The sequence below is a fragment of the Danio rerio genome, chromosome 14 (genome assembly GCF_052040795.2).
Source record: "Danio rerio strain M-AB ecotype USA chromosome 14, GRCz13ab, whole genome shotgun sequence".
Lineage (NCBI taxonomy): Eukaryota > Metazoa > Chordata > Actinopteri > Cypriniformes > Danionidae > Danio > Danio rerio.
The window spans coordinates 6,412,501-6,425,000 of record NC_141034.1 but is presented as its reverse complement, the minus strand read 5'-3'; the positions used below and the strand labels follow the sequence as shown (position 1 = coordinate 6,425,000).

Genomic DNA, 12,500 nt, shown 5'->3' with positions numbered 1-12,500 from the left:
TTTTTTACAGTTAATGTTTATGTTGAGTTATTCCACTTTAAACGCAATGAAAAGAACCTATATTAATAAATATATGTTAAACTGCTAAACCTACACACAGGAGCCTGAGAGAAAAATCCAAATGGCATTTAGAAGTTTTTAAACTCTAGGATACTAAACAATAAAGGGACTAAGCTGAAAAATAAAATAAATGAATTATACTCTGCAGTAGTCAATATTCCAAGAGGATTAAAAAGTTTTTTTTTAAATCATCCAATAATATAAGAATCTGTGTTGTTGAATGGATTTAGGACGACTTTGAGAAAAGGTTTTAAATCCACTTCAAATGCTGACTACTATTAGTATATGAATGACTGTACTTAGACTTATATTTAAAAGTAATTATTGATTCTATTAAACAAGAGAGTGATTAATTAAATAGCGCGATGGACAGTTAATTATTATATATTCAATATTAAATACATTAATTAGATAGATTAAATAGATTAATTAGAGGACGATAAGGGGGTAGAGCATTGGGCTAATGACCCACATCTTAAAAATTTGATGTTATGAAATATCAACATGGTGCAGCTAAATATCACATTTTATACTCTGTTTGCTTGATATAAGTTGAGATTACTTAAAAAGTTCATTTGATTCAACTAAAAAAAATAAGGCAGCACACATTTTGTTTACATTGTTTATGTTATTTAACTTTAAAGGTATTAAAAAGAACCAATATATATGTACAAGTTAATATACAAGTTAAATTGATACACAGTAGCCTGAGAGAAAAATCCAAATGGCGCTCAGATGTTTTTGCATTTAAACTTTAGGATACTAACAGTAATCAATATTCCAAGAGGAAGAAAAAAAGTTTTTCAAAATCATTCTAAAAAAAAAAAAAAGAATGGTGTTAAATAGATTTAGGATAACTTTGAGGAAAGTTTTCAATCCACTTCAAATGCTGACTACCATAAGTACATAAGCATAAATGACTAGACTTGGTCATTAATTATATTTAAATGTAATTATTAAAACTACTAAACAAGTAAGTGATTAATTAAATAGTGTGATAAACAGTTAATTATTAAATATCAGATATTAAATACATTAATTAGAGATTAAACAGATTAATGAGAGGACGGTGAGGGGGTTGAGCATTATGCTAACGACCCACCTCGTACGAATTAGATGTTACGAAATATCAACATGGTGCAGCTAAATATCAACTTTGATATAAACGGCCCTGGGAGTAAGTAGGGCGGTAATAAAATAAATAAACAATTGTGTGGGATAATTTAGTTGTCGTTTAGCAAAGATATGATCATTTTGTGATATTATTTTAAACAATTTCAAATAAAACTTTAAATATATTTACATTCCAACAAATAAATGTGATTTTACCTTCATACAAATGAGAATAGTGGTCCTTAAATTAACTTCATTTTCTTATAAAAACTTTAGATTTTGATTATTTAAAATACAATTATTAAGTTTTTTTTCGACCCAGACATGTCTTGACAAAAATTGTTGCTATTAAAAGTGTCTGCAATGGCATAGGATTAGTTTTTCTGTTTGCATTTGATATTTATACCTACAGTAGTACTTGTTTTGTTTGCTCAGCCACCGCAGCTAAAGTAAACGGTCGCATGATTTCGGTATGAATGCATGGGCTAATGTAAATGTAAATGTGTATTTAGATGTAAATCCATCCTCAAGGGGAACCATTGTCATGGGTAGAGACTGAGCGGCATCATATTCATCTCAATTAAACGCTTTATCATGGAAAAAGCCAAGTAAAAACACATTTGTTCAGCTGTGGGAATTGAAAAAGTCAGCCGTTAGGTTTATATTGAGCGTACTGTCATGTTTAAGATCCGCACCCTGTAAGTGTCCGATTTCACACCTTGAAATAATTAACCAAGCTAAACAAACACAGCACAAATGGGCAGAGCAAATACAGAAGCTGGGAAGAATCAATAACATTAGCTTAGCATTAGCTTAGCATTAGCTTTCATTCTCACTGTTTCTTCTGTTCTGCTTTTTATACAGAACCAGTTATTACTTATGCTCCCCGTGACATCATCACATCCAAAGGAAGCGATGTCATGTTTTCCTGCGAGGTTTCGTCGTATCCTTTGGCCTCCATTCAATGGAGTAAAGACGGGGATGTTATTTCTTTTCCTGCTGATGATTCGAGCACGGCTGTACAGGTATGTGCAAACTATACCATTTTGAACCATTTTTAAAGCAATATCCCAATAAACATACAGTCAAGGATCCATTAAATAATTTGAATGTGATTTACAGTCACATACTGTATTGTGTGGCATTTTTGGATCACACTGTGCATCTATTTCAGGGGTGTCCTGCATAGTTTAGCTCCAGCTTGCCTCAACACACCTGCCTGGATGTTTTTCGTATACTTAGATAGAGCTTGGTTGGCTGGTGAATGTGTGTTTGATTGTGGTTGAAGCTAAAATCAGCAGGACACCGGCCCTCTAGGACTGAGTTTGGGCACCCCTGATCTATTCGATCTTAAAATCTATGCATTCTTAAACATAAATGCTCTAAAATTGGAGTTGCAATGTATTACACTCTTACAAATAATCACCTGAGCTCATAAGATCCTCGAGCCCGGGGCTCCCTCCTGAAGGTGAGAGGGGAGTTTCAGCTCAGCTAGACCTCGAGAACTCCCCTGCTGTGGTAGCTAATAAACAGATAGTAGGGATGTAACAATATTGTAAATACCGTCATACCGCAATAGTAATTTTTTCAATATTAGCGTAGGCGCATGACTCAATAAAACTATATTTCTGAGAAAAGTTTGCTTAGGCGAATGAAGCGAACGGGAGGTAGCGGGAACTACAATTCCCATCAGCCTAGGCGTGGCCATCATCCTTTGCGGTCTGTTGTCACTACAGATCCAGTAATGCGGAAATGGAGTGTGTTGCTAGTAGCGGGGAAGAAAAAGAGCTGGAAATGATCGAACCTATAGCGGGTTTTAAATCGGATGTGTGGAAGCATTTCGGTTTCTTTCTAAAAATATACAAATAAGAAGAAAAGGTGACAGACAAAGAAAAAAACAGTATGCAGGCACTGCCAGACTGGTGAAATATAAGTCAGGGAATACGACTAAAAACAGTCATGGAGACTGCAGAACACAGCACACTTGTTAGATTGATGCAGACATTGGCTTGTACCGCAAAGAGACCTCTATCTCACTCATGGGTAGGCCCACACGGAATCTGCGCGCGCAGAATTCCGCAGATTTTTCACAGAATTCCACAGATTTCTGCAGATTTTTAGCCCATTATTAATTCTTTTTATTTACTTGAGTAAATGTGTAAATCTGAATTTATTCAGTTTTTATTCAGTAATTTATTACTTTTTATTTAATATATTAAGATTTTAGTTATGATACTCTGTTGGATACTCCCAAAATAATTACGCAGAAATCCGCAGATTTTTACCAAAATTCTCCGCAGAAACAGCAAAAAACGTCCGCAGATTCCATCTGGCCCTGCTCATGGCTTGTCCTCTCAAGTGGTGGAAAGACAATGCACAACGTTACCCACTGCTGTCAACCTTGGCTAAATCATATCTTTCTGTCTCAGAAACCTCAGTCCCAAATGAAAGGGTTTTTTCTGTTGCAGGGGACATGCCCAGAGATCCCAGCTTTTACCAGATTATATTTATATGATAATTTTCCTTAAAAACCCCATCTCTATCAAAGTGAGTGAGTGATTAAATGTTGAATGTGATGCGTTTTCAACAATACTAAATTGAAACTTTTTTATATCTTTTCATTAGTTTTGTTTTTTCCTGTAAATTATTCAATACATACCGTACCGTGCCATTCATACCGAGGTATTATCGCACCGTGAAATTCTGATACCGTTACATCCCTAACAGATAGTGATTGCTCCTAAAAGATAACTACTTGCTAGGAGCATGTCTATGATGCCGTTTTGGATTAGTCAATTAACTTAAGTTGCATGTTTTTGGATGGTGGAAGGATACCGGGGAACCTGGGGGAAATCCACGAAGGGGGGATTCTTGAAAACGAAGATGGCTGTTATATGGAACTTTACAGTGGCTTAAGAATCGTCTGATTGGTGAATCATAAATTGAGTAATGCGGGACCAGGAAGCAATCACAAGCACGTGATCCTCTCGAAATTAGTTTCTAAATAAACTTCACAAAACAGGAAATACGTTGGGACCACTGTTTTTGTTTTTGGTCTATGCAGAAGTTTGTTTTTAAAAGTGTTCACAGATAAATGCCCACTCGCACACCTACATACATTAGTCACATTCTCTGACAAACGTTTCTGCGGTGTGTGCTTGTGTAATTACAGGCCCGTGGAGGTCCGCGGCGGTTTGAAATGACCGGCTGGCTCCAGATTCAAGGAGTCGGTCCCAGTGATGCAGGTGTGTACACATGCATCGCCAGGAACGCCTTCGGAGAGGTGTCTGCCTCCGCCAGATTACAGGTTACACATGGAGGTATGTTTGAGAGCACACTCATTCAAATACACACACAGACACAGCCATTACCAAACAAGGTCAGAGGTGAACAAGCTGAAAAAACACCATTGTTGGCACTGCTTCCACACACACACACACACACACACACACACACACACACACACACACACACACACACGAATCCCACTGTTTATATCTTTCACACTTATGCCTAGAGTACTATTTAAGGGTTTTGCTCAGTCATAGTTAAGGATACATACCAAGACGGTGTCAGATGCTTCACCGAAAATGCTATGGGAGAAATAAAACACAGATTAGTCTATTGTTAATGGTACAGTACATCTCAGATCATTTGATTATGAAAATTAGCCTCAGATTTTGGCTTCCTGACTAATATCATATTGTTGAAATCTTGTTCTCTCAGAAAAAAGATCTGTCTGTCTGTCTGTCTGTCTGTCTATCAACCTGTTGCTAGATATAGGGTGTTTTTTAGGGGTTTGCTATAGATTTGGTAGGATGTTCTTGTAGATATTACCCTTATACTAGCATTATTAACACATTAATACATGCTAGCATGTTTAAAGCCTTTTTTTCAGTATGTTCAATGTGTTTATTAAGATGTAAACAAGTTTATTGTTATGATAAGACAATAAGCATGCCATTAGCATGAAGCTAACAGTATTTAATGTTTTATTAGATATCATGCCAGTATGTGTTAGTGTCCTTTGTTTTAGCATGTTTTAAGGTATACACAATGGTAATTAAAAGTGCTTTGCATATACAAGAATAATAAAAAAAAAACAAGAAAATAAAGACAATTAAAAGAAATATAAATTATTAAAAACTGATTAAAATGTGTTAAAACAAGTTTTAAAGGAATGAAAAAGAAAAGAAAGACATAATAGTGCGATCTGTCAGACGTAGCACAGTGCTCATTCAGTAAAGGCACAGCTGAACAGATGTGTTTGAAGTCTTGATTTGATTTGAATGTGCCTAATGTTGGAGCACATCTGATCATTTCTGGAAGCTGATTCCAGCAGCGGGGTGTGCGGTAGCTGAAGGCGAATACACCCTGCTTTAACTGAACTGGAATTTCTAATTTACTTGATCCTAATAATCTGGGAGATCTGTTAGGGTTGTATTCAGTGAGCATATCTGTATTGTATTGAGGTACAATATGTTTTGGTTATGGTGAGCTCATTTTAAATAAAATAATTTGAAGTAGCTGTTTACTGCTCAGAGGGTTTTCAGAGATATATACCAATTTTTTTTTTAGTTCAGAAAATTATTAAATCAATATTTAATTTGCAAGTACGTCAAATAAAAGCACTGCTTATTTTGACCAAATTTGATTTCAGAAAAGCTCTAAATGACAATATTTTTATTTAAATTTTTTAAAAAAAATAAATAAAATAAATTGGCATATATTGCAAAAATATTCAAAGATGATTCCTTACATTTACTAAATGTTTTTAAGTTAAGTGGTTGTTAAACAATTTTTGGGGGGCTGAATTTAAACAAACAAATTAAGTTGAACACTAATAAATTAAATTTATTTGTTTAAATTCAACACATAAACTGTTTGCGACAATTTTGTAGAAATATTTTTTTTCAGTGTACACTTCCAGAAATAACAAAAGTTGTCACTGTGGCAGCTCACACAAAAGTAACTGTGGCAGTACCCTTTAAAAAGGTACATTTTTATACTATATCTATCTTTAACATTAGAAAAAAATTGATTTGCCATTTGTTCAAGCTAATTAAAAATGAGTTAAAAGAACACATTTCTTGATTATTTTAGTAGGGGCAACTTAACTGGTTTTTGTTCAATCCACTTAAATTTGTAAAAATAATAATAATAATAATAAATATTTAACTTAATTTCTTCATGTTGCCTCAACACAGATCAACTGTGTGGAACACTGTAAATGATGAACATGAACGATGAACAAATTAACATAAATGAAGTGTGGAACCAGCCTGATCTCACAAGAAAACATAAGTATTTTACTTTTTGTCAGTTTAGTGGACGAGTTCAGTCATACAAAACGATTTTAAAAAGGAGGCGTGGCACCTAACCCCACCCCTAACCCCAACCGTCATTGGGGGATGAGCAAATCGCACCAAATTGTACAGATTAGATTGTACGAATTCATACGAATTAGCCACTAAAGCAAAAAGTTACGAATTGCCGTGAGCTTGTGTTGGTTGAACCCAACATACAGTAAACACTGTAAAAAATGCTGGGTTTCACACAATTCATGTTGTCGCAACACAAATCAATTAAGTTAACTTAACTAATATAAATAAATTGAACATAAAACAATGAAGCTGTACCCCAAAAATCTCAAAGATTCTGTTGTTTCAGTTCAGTTTAAAAAAGTAGTTTGAACAAACAGCAAAAAAAATTTAGATCACTATGCTCTAGATATTAATATATCTGCAAGTTATTTTGGATCCTTAAGGGACTATAACACAACCATTTAAGTACACAAAAATGTACCTTTTGAAAATTGAATGACAGCTTTGGTACCATAATTGTTTTCCAGTTTACCTTCATTCATTAATTTTCCTTTAGTATAGTCCCTTATTTATGAGGGGTCACCACAGCAGAATGCTGCCAACTATTTCTGCATATATTTTATGAAGCACATGCCCTTCTGGCTGCAACTCAGTACTGGGAAACATCCGTATACACTAGGGATAGGAAGATTAATCGATATGTATCGATACGCGGTCATGCGCGTGCACGATGCGAGTGCATCGGTAGAGCATCAGAGGATGAATGAAATTTTGGAAGCAAATCGAGATGCATCGGTTTTTCCAAGATACAGCTCATATTTTTAACATAGAATGTATTTTTTATTTATTAACAAGTGTTGTCAACCTGTTTTTGGCGCATAATTTAATCGACCTACATAAAGTAAGCCTTAGCAACGGATTTGCGGATGTGTACACTTACACTACAACTCAGTGTATCAGGTGTGCGGATGAAGCTAGTGGAGCGCCCTATATCAGTGGCACAATATATCTTTGTAAAACTTGTTTTCATAGTTGAAAAGTTAAATCACAATTCTTGTTGTGCAATGCTAAACCTTTATGTTGAAAGAGTGCAAATATATATAATTTAATATATATTGCACTTATACATTCTGTTTATCTTGAAAATCCTTAAATAATATGTGCTATATGTTCTAAAATGGCCCTCTACTGTAAACTGACACTCTGGCTGTGAGAGAGAAGCCAGTTTGTAAAAAAAGTCATGGTTTTGCTTGGTTAATAAATAATCAAACTCATTCAATGGCACAGCATCCTCTTTCACATAATCTCATAAACTTGATTTAATTAGTTAGTGCTGAATTATCGCATTGTATCGTGAGATGGGTGTGAATCGTATTGTGTTGCATCGCAATATGTTACAAATGTATCGCTAATATATCGGATCGTATTCTTTGTATCGAGATGCGTATCGGATCGGAATTATAGCTTAGATGCCCAACCCTAGTATTCACCTTATTCTCAGCTGTCGAGTGGGCGTTGCCATTTGAATCTTTTTGTCTCGCGACTTCCGGTCACCTTCACTTCCATTCATTTTTTGACGTTAACAACTGCTCGTTACGCCGCTTGATGTTGCAATTTAATATTTTCTTATTATATTATGCTACTTGGTCTGTATAGTCATGCAAACATTTGTTGGTTGAGCAAGTAGTTTGGCCATTTTCTGCCGTTTATTATTCCTAGTCATTTCTCCCATAGGCGACTGAATCGGAAGTTCTAAGACAATCTCGAAAACAGGCGCACTTCCGCATTTTAGAATAAGGTCAATACACTCATTCACACGCACACTCAAACACTACGGCCAATTAGTTCATCCAATTCATCTATATCGCATGCCTTTGGACTATGGGGGAAATTGGAGCACCCGGTGGAAACCCACACCAATATAGGAAGAACATGCAAACTCCACACAATAATGCCAACTGGTCTGGCCTGGACCTTCCTGTTGTGAGGAGACAGTGCTAACCACTGAGCCACCATGCCACCACCAGTGTACCTTTATAGAAAATATTCTATATTATAACAAATGTTAACATTTTACCCATACCTAATAAATCCAAGCCATTTTTATGTATTGTGAAGCTGAGTATAGTTGAGAGGTATTCATCTTTAACCTTAAATTGATTTCCTCCTCTCCTTACAGGGAACAGTATTTTTAGCAGGCCGTTTGACTTGATGCAAACAATAAATGTTCATTTCCCTTCCATCCGCGCGTTTCTTTTCTTTTAACTCTGGAAAAATATCCGCTGGCTCTGCAGCGCGAGGTCTGTTAGGTTATTCGTGTTCTCTCTGCGGTCTGTGGCCTGGTCACAAAAGACACACGAACGCACCAACAGTGGGAGCTGATCGATTGGCATATACTCCTATCAAAGCTTATCATCTCCTCATCGCTAAAGGTGAACTTGGCCTTCCGAGAAGCCGCCAGAGCTGACGATAACCGTACACCAGTCCAGGGCCTTTTCTGCAGGAGCGTAAAGGCTGGTGCTGACAGGAGGTCGAGAGGGCCTGAGATGGGGGGGGAGATTTGGAGGGGAAAGGGAGACGGGGGTGGAAGGGCTTGTGTATTATGTGGCAGGTCTTTGCTGTGACTGTCTGGCTGTTATCGCTTTCTCTTGGGGGTCTGCTCCTTTAGACGGACCCTTATCTGTAGCAGCAGTGCCCCCACCTCCATTCCTCATTTCCCGGAACATCCCGACTGCTATGAACTCTGGGGTATAGGTAGTAGTGAAAGGTGACTCTGGACAGACCCTTTCCTATAGGTTTAAAAAAAAGATGGATGTTTTAAACATATAACGCACATGTTTTACAGGAAGTCGTGCAAAATATTAGAGAATGCTACACTAAGCATTTCTTATTTTGATTTTTTGTTGTTGTTTTTATTCAATCTAAAAATTCTTAAATCAAAAAGTATTTATTATTTTAATACAAAAAATGTAGTTTTTAGAAATAATGAGTCAAAATTAAGTGAGTTTTTCCTTAAAACAACACGGTAAAAAAGAAAGTTGACTCAACATTTTAGGGCAACCAGCTTCAGAACGTTTTTGAGTTGAATTTAAGTGCAGAATTTGGGTTGAAAGTTGAGTCAACTCAAAATAGCTCTATTGTAAACCCTTTCCTCCATGTTGTTTTATTTCCAGGTTCTCAACTCAGCAAGGAGTTCCAGCAAAAGCAACCAGGAGCTTACAAAATATCAGGAGAAGATGAAAACATCGACGATGAAGATTACGAAGGCCAGCCGAGTGGACATATGTATTTGTAACATACAGAGATTCTAAAAACATAGCATTTAACCAGAAATATTAGCTCACCGTGTACTCTTAAACTATTTTACCCTCTTCAATGTGTGAGCGTTGTATATAAATCCAAATGACTTCTATTCACTCTTGAGAATTGTACTTACAAATTGAACTTAATTAAATAGTTGATTTAATCCTCCTTTTGGTTTTGTGTATATATTCATAACGTTACATAGAAGTGCAGCCCTCTCTAAAAGCTCCCTAAAAAGCACTCATCGATGCTGTCATGGCACAAACAAATCCCCCACCCGGACTCTATTGAATATAACATCTGTAGTGTTTTATTATAATAAACATAATAATAATAATAATAATAATAAGAGTAATAATGACAAAGATAATAATACTACTACGACTAATATTATCATTAATAATAATAATAATAAATATTATTATTATTATTATAACAATTCTGCTCAATATAAAATAAACATAATGCTAACAATTATAATAATGTAATTTTTATTATTAATAATAATAATGTTAATTTTATTTTGAGCAGAATTGTTATTATCAATATTTCTTTATTTTTTATTACTACTACGACTAATATTATCATTAATAATAATAATAATAATAATAATTATTATTATTATTATTATTACTATTATTATTATAACAATTCTGCTCAATATAAAATAAACATAATACTAATAATTATAATAATGTAATTTATTATTATTATTCATAATAATAATGTTTATTTTATTTTGAGCAGAATTGTTATTATCATTATTTCTTTATTTTTTATTTAATAAAGCGCAGAATTTTCTGAAGACCCAAGGTTGCATGACAACAGACAAATTAACGTTACATAGAAGTGCAGCCCCCGAAAAAGCACTCATCGATGCTGTCATGGCACACACAAATCTCCCACCTGAACCCTATTGAATAAAACATCTGCAGTGTTTTATAATATTAAACATAATAATAATAATAATAATAACGACAATGATAATAATAATAATAAAATACTACTACCACTACTACTACTACTAATAATAATGTGGCAACCCCAGATTAATAAAAGGACTAAGCCAAAAAGAAAATGAATGAATGAATAATAATAATCGTAATAATAACAATTCTGCTCAATATAAAATAAACATAATAATAAACATAATAATAATAATAATAATAATGTAATGTTTATTAATATTAATAATAATTATTATTATAATAACAACAACAATAATAATAATGTAGTTTATTATTATTGTTATTATTATTATTAATATTATCGATAATAATAATAATAATAATAATAATAATAATAATAATAATAATAATAATAATAATAATAATAATGTTCATTTTATATTGAGCAGAACTTTTATTATTAAGATTATGATGATGATGATGATGATGATTATCATTAATATTATTATATATTTGGTCCCACTTTATATTAAGTGTCCCTAACTACTATGTACTTACATAAAAAAATAAATGCAATGCACTTACTGTGTTTATAATGTATTTGAGAACACTTGTGGTGCTTTTGAGTCGGGATAGAGGTTGGGTTATAGACAGGTTTGGTGGGGTAGGTTTAAGGGTGGGTTAAGGTGTAAGGGATGGTCAACAGTGTAATTACAAATGTAATTACAAAAGTTAATTACAGATGTAATTACATACATGTATTTAATCAAGCATAAGTACACAGTAAATACATGCATTTACACAATAAGTACATTGTAACAAACTATTAACTCCTATGTAAGTACATGTTAGTTAAGGCCACTTAATATAAAGTGGGACCATATATTTTATTTAATATAGTGCAGAATTTTTCTGAAGACCCAATGTTACATGACAACAGACGAATAAACGTGACATTGAAGTGCAGCCCTCTCTAATAGCCCCTGAAAAAACACTCATCGATGCTGTCGTGGCACACACAATTCCCCCACCCGAACCCTATTGAATAAAACATCAGCAGTGTCTCTCCTCACTCGTGTCCTCAGCAGAAAAAAACACCAGGTTAAGTTGTTTGAAAGCTCTGGTATTAAGAGGCGTTTTACACTTAAGAAGTTGGTTTCGCTAGGTTTTCTCTTCCCTCCCCGTATTGATTGATGCCTAGCTATCAATGCATAATAGAAAAGCACTCAGGACAAATGTGGGGTTATGGCCTTCCAGGGAGAGAGAGCAGACCGGGCTGTTTCTCAGCGCCATTATTGCCCCATAAAGGATCCCCGGGGAGGGACAAGTTCCTCACATCAGCACACACCAAATACCCAATTAAAAAAGAAGACCTTTAAATTCTCTCCTCTTTCCTGGGCGGAAATCAATCAGAATTCAATCTGTTCGGGCTAGGATTCCGACAGGCCAGGTAATTGCTCACCAGAGCTCGGATAGGTGACAATGGCTTGCCAGCAAGCCAATCGGGTGTTCTCTCTCAGCGCTGCTACCGAAAGCTTCATCCAGGACGACTTTTATTTTTAGCCTCCCCCCCTCCGGTGGCAGGTGAGGACTTTCTTTTATAGGCAGCAGCGTCAGGTAAAGCGATCCGACTTGGCGCTTTAAAAATAAACGCCTCATTTCAAAGTAAGTGGCTCTCATATTCGTCTTCTTAAAAGCTCTTTGGAAAATGAATTCCAATTTGGAATGATTTGTACGAGGTGTCGGCAACACGATTGGACGAGCGAGAATCAAACTGTGTGGGAGAGAGAGA

General features: G+C 35.0%; 1 protein-coding gene across 1 annotated transcript in view; it reads left to right on the top strand.

Annotated features, from left to right (window-relative positions):
• The window catches only part of kazald2 (Kazal-type serine peptidase inhibitor domain 2), a 12,095-nt gene extending 2,127 nt beyond the window's left edge, over nucleotides 1-9,968 (top strand). The window contains exons 2-4 of the mRNA NM_001105124.2: nucleotides 2,038-2,198; nucleotides 4,346-4,493; nucleotides 9,671-9,968. Of these exons, the coding sequence (NP_001098594.2) occupies nucleotides 2,038-2,198; nucleotides 4,346-4,493; nucleotides 9,671-9,792 (431 nt within the window). The 3' untranslated portion in view covers nucleotides 9,793-9,968. The remainder of the gene's footprint in view (nucleotides 1-2,037; nucleotides 2,199-4,345; nucleotides 4,494-9,670) is intronic.
• Nucleotides 9,969-12,500: the final 2,532 nt, after the last annotated feature.